The sequence below is a fragment of the Talpa europaea genome, assembly GCF_964194135.1.
Source record: "Talpa europaea genome assembly, chromosome: 8".
NCBI classification, from domain to species: Eukaryota; Metazoa; Chordata; class Mammalia; order Eulipotyphla; family Talpidae; genus Talpa; species Talpa europaea.
The window spans coordinates 55,275,188-55,294,748 of NC_140075.1; the positions used below are offsets into that span (position 1 = coordinate 55,275,188).

General features: G+C 51.0%; 1 protein-coding gene across 6 annotated transcripts in view; it reads right to left on the reverse strand.

The window, feature by feature from the left end:
• TLE3 (TLE family member 3, transcriptional corepressor) overlaps positions 1 to 19,561 on the reverse strand; it is a gene marked incomplete at both ends in the record, with an annotated part of 45,649 nt that overhangs the window by 15,310 nt on the left and 10,778 nt on the right. For 5 of the 6 annotated variants that reach the window (XM_084241156.1, XM_084241155.1, XM_084241153.1 and 2 more), the window contains 2 exons: positions 7,626 to 7,700; positions 10,070 to 10,132. In XM_084241156.1, coding sequence (XP_084097282.1) covers positions 7,626 to 7,700; positions 10,070 to 10,132 — 138 coding nt within the window. Of the gene's footprint in view, positions 1 to 7,595; positions 7,701 to 10,069; positions 10,133 to 19,561 lie in introns of all 6 variants that reach the window. The other variant, XM_084241151.1, reaches the window with a different exon arrangement.

Sequence of the window (19,561 nt, forward strand, 5' to 3'; positions counted from 1 at the left end):
CACACAGTCATCCAGGTTCCCTCTGAGCCGAGGGGGATCTATTTGTAAGCTCCTAGCAGACACGTGTTTGCTCATGCTTACATGCCTTCAAACCTTAGCAGCCAGGGTCTCCCACCCTGAGCCGACACCCCGTGAAGACGCCCTATCTCTGAGGACTCCGTGCCTGCCTTACAGAGCGAGGGCAGGCTGCAGCAGAAAAGCGCCGAGAGCAGGAAGAGCTTGTAGCCAGTGGGAGGAGAGCTAGTGGCACTGGATATCAGAATGGAGAACAGGGTAACGAGAAGAGTACAGGCTTTGGAACCAGACAGAAGAGGGTTCAAATCCCAGCTCTGGCACTTCCTAGCTATGTGACCTCCGGCAGGTTTCTTCAACTCTGTGGGCCTCAAATGTCCTTACTCATAAAAGGGGGACGCAGTGCCCACCTCAAGAGATTAAGCTAAGATAATGTGTGTAGCAGCTGTGATCACAGGTAACATTTACCGAGGGCTTACATGTCCCCCACGGCTCCAAAACCCTGGCATGCATTAACTCGGTATTATCATCAACAGCAAGGATTGATAAGAGGCCCCAGACAGCCCTAAACAACACTGGCCTCGGGTCTTCTCTCCCTCCTCTCCTTCCCACACCCAAGTGACTGGCTTGGCAACCAGTATCCCAAATGCCCTTTATCATTCCTAAGATTGTGCCAAGGACGATGGGGGGCAGGCTACACTATGGCCAGCTACTACTTAGGGATGGTAATATTGCCCAGGAGTGGCTGAGACCTACTAGTGCATGCATATTTCTTTTCAACCAGCACAAGAACACTTACTGCATACCCAAGTATGTTTCAAACATTAACTTCAATCCTGCTAACCACTTGCTGGGGCGGGGGGTGGGTTGTACCCATTTTACAGATGGGAGACTGACACTTTGGGGACTGGTGGGCACAGCCAGTAACTAGCCAAGTCTCACCACTAGCGAGTGGGATCTGCACTCAAAATCACTCAGCCAGTATCTTCAGCCTAATGCACCTAAGGAGAGCCCCAAAGTAAAAAGAGTTGGTGGCAGTGACAAAGGACAAAGATCTGACAAGTTTGCATAAATGGCTTTCTGACCAGACAATAGGACATAGTGAAGGCCCACAGTTCTGGTTGAAGGGGAGGCTCCAGGAGGGAGTGTTTGACAATAGGGATTAAGAGCCCTGATCTCCCAACTAGTTACCAACCTGGCCCACCCCAAAGTTCAAGGCAATCAATGCCAACGCAGCACTCCTGACCTGGGAGGCTGATTTCTCTGCTCTGGGTGAAAGGCTGGGACCCAAGACCTAGCAGCTCTACTGCTGGGCAGTCTATGGAGCTACCAGGGGGCACTGGTCCCACTGTGGCCTGACCCCATGTCTGCCTGACCCCAGAGCAGAAACAAAGCCCCTGGAGCTACCATCACAGGAGCACAAACACAACCCCTAACCCACCCAGGAGCTCATAGTCTTCTAAGACGGGCTCACACCTGAGCGCCCCCCTTTTCTCTTTAAAGAAAATGTATTTTTTATATCTTATTACAAAAATAATACATGCTCATCATCAGGAAACATTAAAAGTATAAATTAAAAAGTTTACTGAAATAATTATTCCTCCCTAGAAGATTCCAGTTTATTCTAGATTTTCCTTTATGGAAATCTACAAAGATTTGAAAAAATTTTCAAATTTATACCAACAAGCCCATTCACTTTACCCTATACGTTTGGATTTTAATCTAAGGGGGTTCTGAAGAACAGATCAGCAGTGGCTACATAGTATTCTCTACTGTGGTTGGAAGGAAAATGCATCTCAGCTGGGGTCTGTGCTGGCAGCTGCTGGCAAGCATTTTCATTCTGTCAGTGTTAATTATTCAGAAAAATCCAGAAAACAAGACCTGAGGTGTTTAATCACTTCTTATAGTGCATGGCCAGTAAGAACAGAGGAGAAAATGGAGAGGCGGATGGCTTCCAAGAAGGTAGACAACGAACTCCTTCCTTCCTTGACGATCGTTTCTATAGAAAGAGCTTACTGAAGATTTGCACCCAAGAAGAGACCTGAATAAACACCCTAATTCTCACTTCACCGGGTAAGGCCTGCTCTCTAATCCCACCTCCCAGCTTCAACCTTGTCCGGGTCAAAGGTCCCCTCCTCGACTCTTGTGAATGCTAACAGCTCAGGCTCTGGCGCCAGACAGACAATGGTGGACGTGCAGCCCCTGTCTTTTATCGGCTTTGAGACCTCAGATGAGTCAGCTGGGCTCTCGGGCCTTGGTTCCTGCATGGGCAGGTGGAGATCAGACACAGTTCGTCTCTGTGGGTTGTACAGGACCACAAACATTACTACATATAAAGGCCAAGTAGGAGCTCAATGCCCTCAAAATGATAGACCACAACTTTCAGTGATGACGCCTGGCAACTGTAGAGTCAGGAAGACAGGGCTTTGTCTGATCTACGCAGCACCTCCGACGGCGTGCTGCACATCATCTCAGCGTTCATTTGCTGGGGAGTAAGTTGAAAATGTTGGCGAGGATACACACGGAGATACTCAGCAGTCCTTGAGCAGGTGGCTCTGGCCTAAAGCAACCGTCCGCCTCCCATCCCTTGCTCCTCCATAGGGCCCGCTGGGATACAATTAGGGCAGTTCATTGAGACAAGGAACACCAGTGGGGTATCTGTGTTCCCAGTATGTGGACCAGTGAACCAACATCAGAAAATGGGAAAAGGCTGCATCATCGGCTGTTTGGAAAAGAGTGCTTTCAAAGCTGATGAGCTTCCAAGACCGAGACGGTGGTTTTCGGCCGTAATGTCCTTGCAAGAAGAAAGGAAACTTGTCTACACTTCTTCAAGTACCAAAGACTGCTCCCAGGTCTCTTTGGATGGCGTGAAGGCATAATCAGGAATGGCCAGCAGCTTCTGGGAAGCAGGGGCAGGGCACCAATCTCCAAGTTTTCTCGGGGCAAGGGCAGATGCCAGGGCTACTCCAGCAGAGAGGTCTGCCAACAGCACTCTTGGTTGCAAAAGGAAATGAAGACAAATTTTCTCCCTGGAAGGGCAGTGGGCGTCGTCTTACCATCCCCATGGCGGTCCCAGCCCTTCCACAGGCCGGTGGGCAGGGCACGGCCATCGGAAGCTGCACTTCTCACCTCTGCCACAGGTCCCAGGCCCCAGAGGACGATGTGCTGAAACAGTGCCACCTGAGTGGCAGTGACAGTGTTTCCAACTGGGGAGCCCCCCCCCCCCCCCGGTGATGTAGGCATGCACTCAGGTCTCCAATTTGAATGGCACCTGAGTTCATGTTTGCAGCTGCCTGTGTAGTTTCTAGTGCTTCTTCCAAGGCCAGGGCTTCTCCATCCATGATACAAAAGCCAGGCAAGAGTTGCCCTTCCACTGCATCCCCCAAATGGGGCTGGGAGTCTGGAACGAGCCCAGCCAGGGGTGCTCACTTGTTCCCTAACATTTCATGCCAAAACACTAACAGGTCAAAGAATGTAGCATCCGTGAAGCATCTGTGTGACACCTCCCCCCACCACACACACACACAAGTGTGCCCAGTTCCTGTGCTTCAGTCACTTAGGGGAGAGGCTTCGGGGAAGAGCTTGCTTGCAGAGTACGTGTAACTGGATTATACACAGCACACGTTATGCCTCTGCCAGCTGATTTAATGCTTCACTTCTCAGGTTCATGATTTGGGAGAGACGCAGTGACGCTGTCTAGGCATTCCCAGAGCCCAGACCCACAGAGGATGCCCACGAGAGAATGCAGAGAACCCATACTGCAGAGAAGGAGCACTGCCTGCCCTCCAAGGAGGGAGCAACCCCAGGCCACTGCTTGTTATTTCACTTCACGAGACCCGTGGTCCCACAGCTCCACGCTGAACTGAGCCTCACGCTATCACAGCTTCTAGTGCTCACAGTAACCCTGTTCTCCCCACTTCAGAGATGGGGACAGGCGCAGGAATGACTGAACCAAAACCACCAGAGCCAAGACTCAAGCGCGCTTCCTGGCCGAAAGAAACAGTCTCCATAAAGCACACCCTTCCCCCATGTAAAATTCAACCAACTGATTCCAGCTCATCCTGCAGCCCTGAATCCAAGAACCTTAGGAATGACTTCAAGATAATCCTTTCTAACAAGCTGCGACCTCCCTCTTCCTCCTCACCCTCCCACCCCCATTAAAAAAAATTCCAAGTCAACCTTGCAACGTTTCTTCCCTGAATAACTGCCATATTGCTGGTGGCTCAAGACGCACCCACCTGCCAGGCCAACGACCTGTGGTCCGCAGAGAGCACCACAAGAAAAAATGGTCCTGGAATTGGGTGAGAGGTCAGCTCCCAGGATCTTTAATCTGCCGGAGACTACCTCCTGCAAGCTGCTGGCCAAGGTCAAAATTTCCCTCCGCATGCTCAGGAATCTTCTCCTTCTGAGGAACCCCCAATAATTTGGATCCAAGGAAAAGGGGCATGTACTGTAACAGGTCTGAGGCTTGCCAGGAAGGAGACAGGCGCTTTAGGACCAGTGTTGTTGGGATGCTACTAGAGTTCCCTGGGGCCCAGCAGGGGAGGATGCGGGCTGGGCCAGGCCGGCCAGGAAGTCAGCATTCCCTCCATCTGCTCCTCCACCCCCTCTCCCTCCCACACCAACTTGACTTTGGATCCTGGGCTTTCTGATCAGGAGGGGGATCCTAGAAATACTCTAATCTACACGCTAACTGTACCACTATCTAAGTCATGCCCACACCGGACAAAACTAACTCATCTCCCTGAGCTGAGCCAAGGCACACTCAGAACCCTCTACTCCATGACCAGAGGACCAAACAACTGATGGAAGTGCGTACATCATATACACTTTCCAGGTCTTTCCCCTTCTTTTCACAAATGGGGAAAGTGAGGTCTGGGGGAATGAAGTGACTAGCCTAACCTCCTAACTGCCAGACCAGGGGGGTGGGCTACTTCTCCCTCCAACAGGACAAATCCAGTAGTGCTCTGGGGGTGGATACTAGTGGCTGAGCCTCCTTGGCCTTTCCCTTCACTGCCCTTCCTGTGGGGCCTAGGCTGCTGTCCTCTGCCATCAGTCCGGGCCTGGGCCTGCCAGCCTTCCCCACCTCCTGTCCCAGAGGTGGCTCAGCTGAGACCCGCTCTCCCGGCTCCTCCTTGCCTGGCTGAGCCACTCCTGCTCCTCCGCCGGGCAGGCAAGCCTGGCTCCCCGTGTCCGTAATTCCTGCCTTGTGAGGCTCTGTCAGGCACAGCGATTAGATGGCTGCCTGCTTAATGACAGGGCGACGGCTGCGTTCACTCAGAGCCGGAGAAGCAATTACCTTGAAAATGGGGGTCACAGGCCCCACTCGTTGGCTTTAATTGAATTCCAATATCTGCCTCCAGCTGCCTTGACCTAACTTGTCGCTTCCTAAATACTACTTAAAGGAAGTGGAGCTAATCCAAGCAGCACTTCTTCCCCAATTTCACTCTTTTCTTAGAACTTTAAAAAAAAAAATTATTTTTTCAATCCCAAAGAGTGAGGCATTGGGGGGAGAGGACCCACTGGGGGCCACTGCAGAGGGGGAAGCTTGGCCAGGAGACTGCCAGGAGTCCTCTGGAAAGGGGACGAAGACAAGGAGGGGAAAAGGGTAATAGCAGAGGCAACAGAGCTCACAACACGCTCCCCACCCCCGCGTCCCCTGCTGCCACTAATAGCAGAGCCAGGAATTGGTCATGGGGAAAGAGGACACAGGCCCCACACTAGGGAGTCAGCCCTTGCACTTCTGGCCTCTCAGGCATTGCCCTTCAACAGCTTGTAACCATCCAAGAAGCACTTCACTCCCCGAAACAAGGGCCTGGCTAGCAGTACTCCCCCAGGGACCACTGTGCCCCCATGGACATCTGGCAATGTCTGGAGACATTTTGGGGTGTCACCACTGTGGGAAGAAGGTGCCGGCATGCAGTGGCTAGAGGCCAGGGCAGATACTAAACTTCCTACAATACACAGATCAGCCCCCACCTCAAAGAAGGGGCTGAGCCCCTATTTCACTTCTGTGGGGCCTGAAGAACCTAGAACAGTTGATCTCAAAGCAACATCACACTTTACACTCTGACCTCTCCTGAGAGGCTGCCTTCCAGTTCAGTGGTCAAAAACACTGACCATTTGCTCAGATTCCCATTTATGGGCCCCTCGGCCCCTCAGCAGAGGGGGAAGGTCTGCTTCTCCCCCCCCCAGCAAGTCTGCTGCTTCCAGGCCCTCCCCCGGCAGCATCACACAGCTGTCATGGGGCTGGACCAGGACAGAACCATGAGACCCTCATGGGCCCCAACTGCGTGATGGAGGCTTGGGATCCACATCATTGTCCACCCCAACTCCCGATATTCCTGGCCTAATTTGGGAAGGCCCAGAAAGATGAGCAGAAACTAAGGCTTGCAGAAGAGACAAGAACAGGCCTGCCCAAAGTCACACGGGAAGAGTCAACAAAAACACAGTCTCTGGGGTTCAGGCCTGGACTGGAAAGGCAAGTCACCATCTATCCCACTGACTAGAAGAACGTTCTGAGGCCTACGGTTCCACTTTGAAATCATGAGCTCGCATAAGAAGAAAAAGAATGAAGACCAACCACGGCCCCAGAATGTTAGGGCCAAAGAAAGCACAGCGAACCAGTCCGCGGTTTCCCTACCCTGGCTGCCCTTCAGAATGATCTGGAAGAGGTCAGAAATGCAGATTCCCAGTCCCGCACCCTGAGAGGTGTGAAAAAGAACTCTTGGGCAAGTGTTCTAGCATCTATACAGTTTACAAGTCCCCATGGGGACCTGACCCAGACGTCTCTAGGTGGGGGAGAAGGGCAGTGATCTCACCTATCCCTGCACCCAAGGGACAAAGGTGGACAGGTACACCTCAAGGTAAGACCTTGTCCAAAGTCACAATGAAAATGCTTTTTGTTCAGATGCTTATCTCCAAACACTTAGCCTCACAGCAAAGCAGCAAGCAGGAGAAAGACAGTCTGTGAACCCCCAAAATGCACTAAAGATGCATACACTAAGCACCTGTATATATTTTCTCCTGTTCCCAGGTGAAACAGGATGTCCAGGTCAGGAATCCCTGTCTGGGTGCCCCGATGAGAAGTCACAAGGGGAAATGAGGGATGCTTGGTCAGGCAGCTCAGAGCAGGGGACAGCAAGGCCCAACCCCAATTCCACAGCACGTTCCACATCAACAGTACAGCAGAAGACAGTTCTGATCCCAGGTGGCCAAAGAAGGGCAGACCTTTGCCAGGGAGGAGGCATGGGGCAGACAGGCCCCTGGGGATGGGTGAGGAGACAGGCTGGTCCCACAGGTAGCCAATCGGGCTTTGAAGGGGAGCCTGGAGCCCACCCCCTTCAAAAGTGGGGAGCACTGGGCTGGTAAGTGTAAGGTGGGGCCAGGAAGCACTTGGCACCCTTTTAGTTCAGGGGCAGCAAGACAATGGGGGAGCCCAGAGAGCAAGAACCCCATAGGGGTCCAAGTCCATGATTCACATGGGATGGCAGGAGCCCCAGGGCCGCCATTCTTTGAGGCCAGCTAAGGTCAGGGTCCATCTCTGTTATGGTAAATGAGAGGAATAAAAGGGCTATACACACGGTGAGAGGCAGATTGGGGAGTCCACGTACCCCGATGATGGCGTTCAGCTCCGTCATGGTGACCTGCTTGGCACGTTCTACAGCCTGTGCCACCTGCTGCTGGTGCTGAAGGAACAGGGTGTGGGTTAGACATGCAGCTCCCCAAAGAAAGAAAGTACAGGGAGGGCACTGGGGACTGAGCACCCACAGTAGGCAAGAGGTTCACTCAACCCACACAGCACAGGGGGGATGAGGGGACACTTTTCACTTTCTTCTTTAAACCTTTTTTAGTAAGCAGATACTACTTTTGTAATCAAAACTTCCTTCGTTTTAAGTTATGAGCCAAAAGATGGCTATTAGTCAACCACCTCCCTCCACCACACACGCAGACTCGCTCCTGTGCATTTGAGCATGAGCTGGCCATGAGATGTTATTACTCAATGATCCCTAATGTTCTAAATCTGGTAACAGTGTTGTAATCATGTGGGAGGGTGGCCCCACTTTGGGGAGATGCAGCTAGTGGAAGTGGTGGCATTAGGAGTTATTCAAAGGGTTCGGAAGGAAAGGATATGTAGCTATATATACTCAACTTACATCTATCTAAATAGAAAGCAAAGAGAATGTGCTTAGACAGAGAGTGGCAAATGAATCCTAATAGAAACGCTGGGCCTCAGGTGACAGCTGTGTCGATGGAGGGTCATTGATTGTAAAATAGATACCACTCTGGTGGGAGATGATGGTAGTGGGGAAGGCTCTGGAAAAATCTCTGTACCTTCTGCTCAGTTTTGCTGTGAACCTAAAACTGCTCTAAAAAAATGAAAGTCTACTTAAAAGCCTATCTTTTGGTGCATTCATTCCCTTCAGCCTGGAGTCAGTACCTGCCTTGCAGGCAACTGTCTCCCCTGCCAAGCTGCAAGCCGCAAGGATGCTGCAGTGTCCTCTGTTGGTCGTTACTCTTACTCAGACCCAAGACTCCACGAGGGAGCGGAGGTGGGCCCAGCCACGGAGAAGGCATGGTTGCCCCAACTACAGTGGGCTCTACTGGATAGAGTCAGGCCCTTAGGTCGGCCACCTGTCAGTCCTACACTGAGGCGCCCTCTCTTCTCATAGTGCTGAGCCCAGCCCCTGCCTCAGGGAGGACTCTCTTGGCAAATGTGCTAGAAGGGGATGTGTCCAGTAGGATTGCCAATGGTAAGGGCAACTGTGCCTGGGGCCTGGGGTGCCCCCCTTTGGTATCCCTTCCCCTCACAGGGGCTGGCCCTTGGCACTGGCCAGGATTCCTTGTTCCTAGATGTTTCCGGGTATGGAAGCTGGGGTACAGGGAAGTAAAGGCTGGGAATACCAGTCTGGATGTGCTTGGGTGCACCAGGCATCACTCTATGCTTACTGTTAGCCCAGTCACAGGCCAGGAACCTCTTTTCTGGCCTCAGGCAGAGAACTATTTCTACCAGAAGAACCAGTAAATGGTCCCTCTGATGTGGCCGCTGCCCCCACCCCCCACCCCAGCCGGCTGGAGAAACCTCTATAAATCTCCAGGTTGTCAACTTTACTAGGTATGAATGGACAGAGGCTGGGGCTCCAGTAAGAGTTGCTCAGCCACTACACTGATTTAGAAAGAAAAAGAAGAGACAGGGCCTCCCTGGTGGCGCAGGAGTTAAAGTCTTAGTGCTATCAAGCTATTGGCAGTCACAGCAGCATGAGTTTGATTCCTGGCCAGGGAGCTAACCCATAGGTGCAGCAGACCTCTCCTGTCTTCCCTACTGCTCCCCTCAGCAGTGCATTTCAATAGATCCACCTCTTCTGCTCCCCACTCTGTCTCTGGTGAATCCTCTTATAACTCTCCTTCCCCGCATCCCCCATGCTGCTGGTGCTGGAGGAACAGGGTGTGGATTAGACATGCTGCTCCCTAAAGAAAGTAAGTACAGGGAAGGCACTGGGGATTGAGCACCCACAGTAGGCAGAGGGTCCACTCAACCGAAACAGCACAGGGGGTATGGGGAGGGGGCACTTTTCACTTTCTTCTTTAAACCTTTCTTAGTGAGCAGATACTACTTTTGTAATAAAAACTTCCTTTATTTTAAGTTATGAGCCAAAAGATGCCTAAAAGTCAACTACCTCCCTCCACCGGGGCTGGCCTACACCCCAGCTCTTCTATGCATAAATAATAAAATCTTTTAAAAAGAAAGAGAGGGCCTCTCCGGTGGCGCAGCAGGTTGAGCACAGCGCTGTGAAGCTGTGTGCAGCCTCTGCAGCACAGGTTTGATTCCCGGCCAGCCAGGAAGAAACCCACATGGTGTAGCAGACCTCTCCTGTCTCACCCACTGCTCCCCTCAGCAGTGTCTTCGGTCCATCTGCCTGTTCTGCTCCCTGCTCTCTCTGGTGAATTCTCTCACCCTCCCGCGCCTCTGACCTGTACCCCAGTTCTTGTATAAATAAATAAATCTTTAAAAAATAAAATAAAATAAAAAGAGAGAGACAGTAAAAGAATGACTTACCTCTTGTGACAGGAAAGGCATTATCTGTGCTAAAATCGTGTTCAGTCTCTTCGCAATCTCTGTCTGCGAAAGAAAAGAGACCGCGTAAAACTCAGGTGAACTCATAAGCCACTGAAATGTCAAGACAGTGGAAGTGCAAATGCCCCAAGCCACAGACACCCGTAATGGACTCCATCCTGGGAGGCCGCCCTCAATCCACAGAACCAAGAAATCCCCTCCAACTCCCAGCCAGGCAGCCCATATTTGAGGTACGCTCCCAAATGCAGGCGCGTTTGGGAGCATGCTCCCTACAGGTGGTGGCTTATATTTGGTTCACAATATGACAAAACACAAACAGCCCCCTGCCTTGCACCCAGTGAAACCTATTACACGAGTGAAGGGCAGTGTGATGCCGGAGGAACTGCCATGGCCGAAGGTAACTGCAAGACGGGCTCTCAGCTGCCTAAGGCTTGGATGACTGGAAGTCCCCAGCTGCATAAGCCAAAAGGTTCCTTGTGGCCAGCCTCTCACAGAGATTATGGTGGCATTGAGGGTTCTCCCTCACACTCCCCCCACTGTTCACTGCCATCTCTCTCCCACCAGACCAGTCCCCAAAACCATCTGCCAAGTAGTATAAGCCTTCCAGCCTCAAATCCCACCATTAAGCTTTTTTTTTTTTTTTTTCGGGGGGTGGTATAAGGCATTTTCTTCTCCAAGAAGCTACTCAGGAGATCCCTAAGCCTCATATAAATTGATCATAGAAAGACAGATCAAGTCCTAGCCCACCACCTAACGCTCCAGCAAAGATCACATTCAGAAAACATCAACTGTTTCTGCCACCTGTCCGGGGTGAACCTGGGATCAAAAGTAGTTAGAAAAGAGGGGCCTCCCTGGTGGTGCAAGGGGTTAAGATGCAACCTATGAAGTTCGCCACAGCCACTGCGGCACGAGTTCAATCCCCGGCCAGGAAGCAACCCACATGGTGCAGCAGACCTCTCCTGTCTCACCCGCTGCTCCCCTCAGCAGTGCATTTCAGTCAGTCTGCCTGTTCTGTTCCCCACTCTGTCTCTGGTGTACCCGCTCACCCCCCACAACTCTGGCCTGTACCCCAGTTCTTGTATGTATAAATAAATAAAATCTTTAAAAAAAAAAAAAAAAAGTAGTTAGAAAAGAAAAGACATTGGTGCTAAATGGTTAACCGAGTCCACTGATAGGAAAGCCCAGAACCACGGAGAGACAAGGCTCAGAATTGCTTTTCTTATCTCATGCTGAATCCTGAGGCCGCCAGGACTGAGGTCCCAGGGCTGGCTTCAAAGCTTGCTTCAGCACATAGCAATCTTTCAAAGACAAAAACCATGACAACAGCCTTCGGAATCTCTGATCATCTGCATGTCAAATGATTTTGGATGAGAAATCCTTGTGCTCTCAGAATAAAAACAATGTTCTCTGAAGCCTTCCTGGACCTCATGAAAATTCTGGTGGCGGGGGTGGGGGTGGGGGGGTGTCCTAGCAGCACACAACCCCCCCACCTTCCTCCAACCCCAACACAGTGAGGATGCTGCTGGTTGCAGGAGGAACCTGGTGCACACTGGCAGCCCTATGCTCCAGAGTGGAGATCAGGGATTCTGTCCCCTGCCTGGTACACTCTGTTAGCCTTGAGAACAAGGTTCTTGTTTCCCAGCAGGCACCCCTGTTGGCATGTGGATGGAGCATTTCTTTTCTCTAAAGGACCATCCATAGTTTCCCAGACCAAATGAGTGTTAACGGTCCTCACTCTCAAATTTGGGGGTGGGGGTGGCACCACCAGCCGAGACTCACGGGGCTTTACATTTGAGGCATACTCTACCAAGGACCTGGCACATCTGGGTTGCTCAGCCTCATTACTATGGACTTTGGGGCCAGATAATTCTGTTATATGTGGGAGGCAGTTCTGTTCATTGTTAGGGTTTTTAGCAGCATCCTGGCCTCTACCCATGTGATGTCCATCATTCATACTACAAGACCCTGGGAAGATTACCAAATTATTATTGCATAAATTATTAATCCAGCTAGATGAGAAGAATTCTACTCCCAAACAGGGTGTGTCTCGTTTCTGTTTTTTTCTCCCTCAAATAAACTGCAAAAGGAATGAAGTCTTGGAGTCAGGATTGGCTATGGCAGGATGGCAAGAAACAGCAGGTCTGCATCTCAACCTAAAGCTGCACAGAGTAACAGTCATTCAACTGTCACATGTTTGTGTGCCAAGAAAGAATAGAAAGGCACATTAAACCAAAAAAAAACCCAGAACTACTGATAAACTAACCGAGCCAGCTTCACTGCTTGGGAACTGTATTGGTCCAAAGCCTTTGCCTTAAATGACGAGCATCACAGAGTTTAGCACATACCAAGTGCTCAATAAAATGTTTGGCTGAAAGAATCTCACCAGCCTCTCCATATGTATTTTTCAAGAACGCACCTTGCAGGGGCCCCATAACTCGATCTCCTCCAGTGTAGGCAGTGCCTACTGGGATGGGGGGCGGAGGCCGGGGCATGGAGTGGTGATTTATAACTGGGAGGTCAGGAAGGTGGTGGCCCATGCCTCTCACCAACAGGGTGAGATAGAGTAAGCAGGCCAGACCAACAGTTGTCTGTGCCCACACTCCGGGAGGCAGGCGGCAGGTTTTGCATCCTCCTGGTCACTTGGATCTCGCTACAATTAAGACTACAACTACAACTTGGTCTCCTGGGTGGGCAGGTACAGAAGGACTCCCAGTTGTTGTCTATTTTCTCTAGCAAACAGGTCAAGTGTCAGGGCCTCAGCAGTAAAAGGAAAAAAGTAAAACAGACCTCCTTCCTCATAACCTCGAGCAAACATGTGCCCCTAAGTGAGCTCGTTCCGTATAAGAAAAAGGGACCTGCCTGATTTCATGCCACCAGACTTGGTGCCCACTGAGTGGCTCAGAAAGCCTGCGCACAGCTCAGAGCAAATTCCCTCTCGCCAACCAAAACCAGTTCTTGCCTCCTTTACCGTTCCAACACCACAAACATCAAGCAAGGGCAATATGAACAACTCCACAAAGCAAGGGCAATATGAACAACTTCACAGGCCTCCTTCAGGAGGCCTGGCCGTCAGCATCTGGGCCTGATCCTGGGGTCCAAACTCAGAGGCAGGCCCTGCTGCCGGCAGGAAGGATGCTGCTTTGTCATGAGCCTGGGTTGTGTAGGGCTGGGGGACGGGCTGAGGGAAGGAGGGGTTTTATGCTTGGGACAGCTTTTGTAATAAACCAGGGCTTCCCTGTCCAGGGGTCTGTGTTCTTTTCCGGAAAACATGGGCGTGGCGAGAGCAGGCAAATCCCATCCGTCTCAGCTGTATGTAACTGCCGTTGTCTGCTGGTGAGCAGCAATCCCTGCTGGTTTCTCCAGCCCTGAGATAGGGCTCAGGGCATGAGTGAGTCCAAGAATGAATAGGACTGTGTTCACCAATTTTTGAAAATATTTACTTATTTATTTTTTTGAAGGTAGGGGCGGTGGCCAAGGAAGCTGGCTGGACAGAACAGCCTCTTAACAGCAACAGAGATAATGAAGGCTAGCTAGCTTCAGCCCACCCAGCTGTTGCAAGCATTTTACATGTGCAAGCTCACCGGTAACCCTATGGAGAACGCACTTAAGAAAACCTCCATTTTTCAGATGGGTAAACTGATGCCCAACAATTAAGGAACTTCTCTAAACGACCTCCTACCAAGAAGCCAAATTTTTTGAGAGCTCAGAGAAGTATTTTTAAAGGAAAAACTACCATATCAGGGTTAATAATTGACAGCATTTCCGATTAGAACAGCTGTTAAAACAGCATTCGATCCAACTCAAACAAGCTCTAAACACCAGTTCCAAGAAAGGAAGAGAAAAAAATCAAGATGTGTGACTTCAACAATCTGGACAGGTCACAAATCAGAACTGGAACCAGATCACACATCAGAAAACTCCTTTTGGCAATTCGGGACAATCTGTTATCAATAAGGCAGCTGGGGCTGGGGAGCTGACCTCCACCTCCATCCTCCCCTCCATCTTGCTCCTGAAGCCACTGCCTTGGAGCAGAAGCCTCAGACTGAGAGGAGGGGGTGCCAAGGAGGAGGAAGGCCGGCTTCCTTTGGAAAGAGGTGTTTGGGGAGGCTGGCGGGGCCTTTGAAAGTTTCTTTTCAAGTGTAGTTCAAAGAAGGCAGCTTTGCTGCTAGAAAAACATTGTTGCTCAGAAGGAACTAACCTTCTAGACACAGAAAGAGAAGCAGTTCAGGGAGACGTGCAGAGATCCCGCGAAAATCAGAATCTGCGCTCCCAACTGGGCGCTGGGAGTAACATCTGCCCCACGTCTCCGTCGAGATTGTTAGGCAAATAAATGACGGAAAACAAGATAGTGGGGGGCAAGTGTAATTTCCCAAAGAGCAATCTGCTCAATGTGCCTTAGTAGCTCCCATTTGCACGATCATCTTCTCATTAAAGCGGGACCTCTAAACATCTTGCTGTAAACTGGGGGTACTTGAGCACTGGGAAAGTGTATTTCCCTAACAACTATCATTCACATTGGCTGCTGCTTGTCACCCTTGCACCTTTGACGCAGACACCGATTTAAGGAGGAACATGGAATCAGCCTAGAACTCTCCCCGCCAGCAACCTCTGCCTCCCGGTCCTTCAGCCCCAGCCAGTCTTTGGCCTGTATTTTAAAAAAGACATTTAGCTGACTGCTCAAGAAACAGCCAACTGCGATTTGCACCATCCACTGGCACCTCTCAGCTATTTAGTTATTTTAAATGGCCCAGTCATCTGTCCCTGTCAGCTCTTGCTTGAGCATGCACACTCCACTGCTAACCTCAAGCCAAGAGCAACAAGGAGAAGGAGAAAGCTGCCATTTTAAAGCATGTCATGACCCAAAGTCACATGGAAATGACTTGGCTTCTGCTACGACCTCTGCCTCCACAGAGTTGTGTGACTTTGGGCAAATCACTTCCCTCCCCCAGGCCTCAAACTTTGTCTGCAGTTCGAGGGATGAACTAGATAACTGAGAAGATCAGGAACCTTCATTTAGCATCTCTGAATGCTGCACTGCTCTGTGACACAGCATTTCCTCCTAAAGCTCATGAGTTGAAGGATGAGCAGAGAAGGGACAAGCCACCTTGTGGGTGGATTCCCAGGGCGGCTGGGGCAAGGCCCTAAGGACCAGTCTTGGTAGCATGAACGATTCAATGTGTCCATCAGCAACACTGCACACAACTGTCATCAGAGCAGAAGGTCGCTCCAGTAAGAGTCAAGCAGCTACTGTCCCTGGTGTGTGACTCACAAAGACTGGTTGTGAGCAGGAGACGGTCAGATAGGGCACTTTCTTTACTGGGAAGTAACCGCAATTCCTGAGGCTGGCGAACCGCCGCTATCAGATGTTACTTAGATCCTGGCCTCAATTACTTCTTCCTGGGAGAATCAGGACAGTGTCTTGATGAGGGGTATGTATTAGAGAGCTGTTTATGGATGTGCACAGGAAAAATGAAAGGAGAAAAAGACCCCTGCCTACTTGCACAATTGAGTTATGCTCCAAAACCATGAGGAAATGGTGGTTAGTCTTCAATCTGTCCAGCAAGCCCTGTGTCATCTAGAAAGGCAGTCCTGGATCCCTGGCCTCAGGTGATGTCTCCAGAAATGTGCATTTGGGGTGGGGTCTCACTCGGCTCTGGGGCTCTTGAATTTTAATCGTGAATTAAAATCAGAGGGACACGGGGAAAGGCTGGAGGCTGTGCAGAAGGAGCCGGTGCCAGCAGCCAGGCGCCACACTCACCCAGCTTTCAAATACTGGAAGATTCCGGAACAATGTGTCCAGGCAATTTTAACTTAAAATATCCCACTGCATTTCCTAGGCAATTCTAAATTGATAGGCCCTCAATTATTGGACTATAAGATGAAATTCCTTGCCAGGCAGTTTCTCCCTGAGCCGAACTCTGAGCGCACCGAAATAAAGCAAGTGAAAGAGTTTTGCCAAATGCAGCAGCAAAGTCCAGGGACAGGGAGGGGTGAGACCTCCAGCAAAGGCTCCCATAGGTTGGCAAGCTCCTTTCCTTCTCCACCTTGGGCTCCAGGGAGAAGCAGCGCCACAGTGTCCTTAAGGAGGGGGAGCACAAATGATCCACTTAGCAGCCACGGGAGATGATGATGACCCTGCTCCAGGAGGGCCGGGAAGGGCTTACATCACAGATCGCTCAGTGATAGGTGAGCCTCCTTAAAGCCCTTTTAGCACTGACATATTGATCAAATTATATATAACTACAGTGCCATTAAATATTTATGCCTTCCGAGGAAGCCTGCTGAATTCTTTATGCCGGGAGGGTTTGGTACAAGAAAAGTCCCAGTCCTGCGGTGACCCTGAGGATCTGTCTCCCGGGGGAAGGAATAGGAAGCTGGCTGGGGCTGGCCTGCCACAGACACTTGCGCACAAGCCCCCATTCCCCCTGTGCAAGGCGAGGATGGCTGTCGGAATCCAAAGCACTTGTCCCTTCCCAGCTAGGACAGGGAAAAGGGAAGGGAGGCTGGATGCTGGGGGCATGACACGACCCCTCTTTGCGCTTCCTTGAAAGGAATTCAAGGCCTTCCCTCACTCTACCCACCAGAAATCTCAAGCATTTTCTGTGGAGATCCTAGGGAGTAAGGGAATTGAAAATGATGAGCTGAATGGGAAGGAGGGACGGGGTGGGTGGGGGTGGGTGTTAAAGGGCACTTCTCAGCCACCCACCCTCAAAGAGCCACCGCACAGTCGAAAGACATGTTCTGTTCCAGTCCCGGGTCTGTTCTGCACTTAGGCCTCAGCTTCTATTACATGAAGGAAGCTGATTTGGGTCCCCTGTAACAGAGCCCTCAAAAAATGAATTAGGTGCCATGCGTGAATGAGTGCCCCCTCCTGGGAAGGATTCAACACAACCCACCAGGAATATGGGGCACCACCCCTCCATGAGAGGGACCCGCAGGCCTAGCTGCCCGCCCAGGCTAAGGTGCTAAGGCTTTCATTTCTCAGACTTTCAGTTTCCATCTACCAGGTTTCCTGTTAACAAGATCCAATAATCTTTAAATATTTGTTCACTTTAATTTCTTGGTTCCCAAACACATTAAACTCAGCTAGCCTCCCACCCCTACTCCGGGGGAGGGCCTTTCTAAGTACTGCTTGTGTAGACAGAATAGGGAAAGCCTTTTCAGATGACACCTTCCCCCAACACAGTTCATCCCAGAGGCTGCGGCTGCCACTACCCCTCCACACCTCCTCTCAGGTAACCCCTGCCCCTCCTCCACCCTCTCCCAGACTCCGCTGCCCAACTCCTGCCAGGAGGAAAAATTCTCAATTCATCCCTGTGGGGTTGCCATGGAAACCCCCCCCCCACCTAATCCCCCTTGGAACATTATGCAAATCTCCCCTTGCCCCTCAACAGGCTGTAAAAGTCACATTACCCTTGCAGAGGCAGCTCATTAAATTTTGGGTGTCTCCCCATTAAGGTCAGCACTACAATGACACACTGGCTATGACCTCTTAAGGCCAGGGCTCTTTGGGAAACCTGGCAGGAAGGGAAAAAGAGGTTGGGGGAGGGGACAGGCTGACCGTGGACAGAGCCCCATTCCATCCACTCACCCCCAGCTCCCCAAAAGAATTTGTCCCTTTTCCTGGGATTAAAAGGGTCAGAGGGCCCATCCCCCCCCCCCCCCCCCGGACAAAGATGGCAGGAGTCTTGCCATCTCATAGGCCACAAAAATCAAGAACAGCTATGCAGACACTTGCTTATGCAATCTGCTCCCTCTCAAACCAACCCCCTCCCAAACCACCACATTCAACCCTTCATTACACAGTTGAGGGTAATGAGGTCTAGAAAGGGCAAGGAGCTGTCTTAGTCACACAGCTGCAAGACAGTAGACCAAGTCTCCCAACTTAATAGTCAAAATTCTTCCCCCATCAAAGGTTCTCAATCAGAGATGCTTTTGTTCCCCAGGGGACATCTGGCTAAGTCTGGAGACATTTTTGGGGTGTCCCCCAACTGTGCTGGTGCTACTGACCACTAGTGGATAGAGGTCAGGAATGCTGCTGAACATCCTCCACACACAGGACGGCTCCACCACCAAGAACTCTCCGCCCAAGTTCCAGGTTGAGCGACCCAGATGACACATCGCTGCCACAGTTCACTGAATCGCACAGTCAGGGGACCTGCCAGCACTGGTGCCACAGCCCTCAAGTACAAGTGGGTCTGATGGGCATGGGGGAAGACAAGACCCTGGCTTCTTGTGAGGCACAAACAGATCTGGTTTCCAGTCCTGAACCTGTCCCTGGTCTGTCACAGTGGAGTCACTTAACCTCTTCAGAGGTCACGCTACTGCCTAGCGAGTGGTGCTGACGATGTCTGCCCTGCAGGACTGGCACAGGAAGCCAGCAAGTAGCCCATGAGAAAGGGTCCTGGGAAGTCTCTCAGTATCATGACATCAAGTGGCTTATTCTCATCAAGTGGTTTGGCTCTTTGAGGACTTAGTAACTTTTGGGACTGTCACTGTGACACTACCTTGCTGGGGTTTTCATATTCCCAAGGTACCAGGCTAAGCAGTTAATAGACATCATTTCATATAATCCTCCTAACACTCCCTATAATTGCTCTGTCCAAGAGATGAAGCCAGTAGCCACGTGCGGCTAGCTAACACTCATTAAAATTCAATTTAAAATTCAGTCCCTCAGTCACAGCAGCCACACATGTGCTGCTGGCGGCCAGAGGACAGTAAGATATTCATGTCTGTTACTGCAGAAAGTTCTAGTGAACAGTGGGTGTTATTACCATCCTCATGAAAAGGTGAAGTTCACAGAGGTGAAAGTCTGCCCCAAGGCACACAGCCAGCAAGTCCTGATCTAGGACTCAAACCCTAGTTTGTCTGACTTCAAAGCCTTTGTCTCGGCCACCACGGACATACCTTGTCCCAGATCCTAGGGCTCCACACCTAACTCCCCAGTCTCCCCTCTGGGAACCAGTGACTTCTGAGGAAAAGCTGAGTCCACCGGCAAACAGGTGCCAGTAAGAGAGTGCTTATCCAGACACCCCCAGGAGGCCTGGGAAACACCCAATGTCCCTGCAGCAATCAGGGGCTGTACAAAGAGGCCTGGTGAGGTGGACGGTGACGGAGAGCCAGGAAGAAAAGTGATAGGAAAAAGAAAGAGATAAAAACCCCTAAAGGCTAAGAGTCCAAAGTTTCTAGGAGGCCCCCCTTTGGGGTTGCTGCAGGCTGGACTTGGTGCCACAGTCAGCAAAGTGGAAGAGCCAATGTGGGAGACCCCTGCTGGGGAGGGCAGCTCTCTAGGAGTCCCAGAGCTTCTCCCCCTCATGCTGGCTTCACAGAGACCCTCGTTTCTCCGGATGACATGTGAGGTCCTAGCACTGAGGATGGGAGACAGAGCAATACCACGTGTCAACCTCAATTCCTCCAGAGTCCTTGGGAGGCAAAGCTGCTCTTAGGCAAAGCCTAGTGAGAACTGGACAGCAG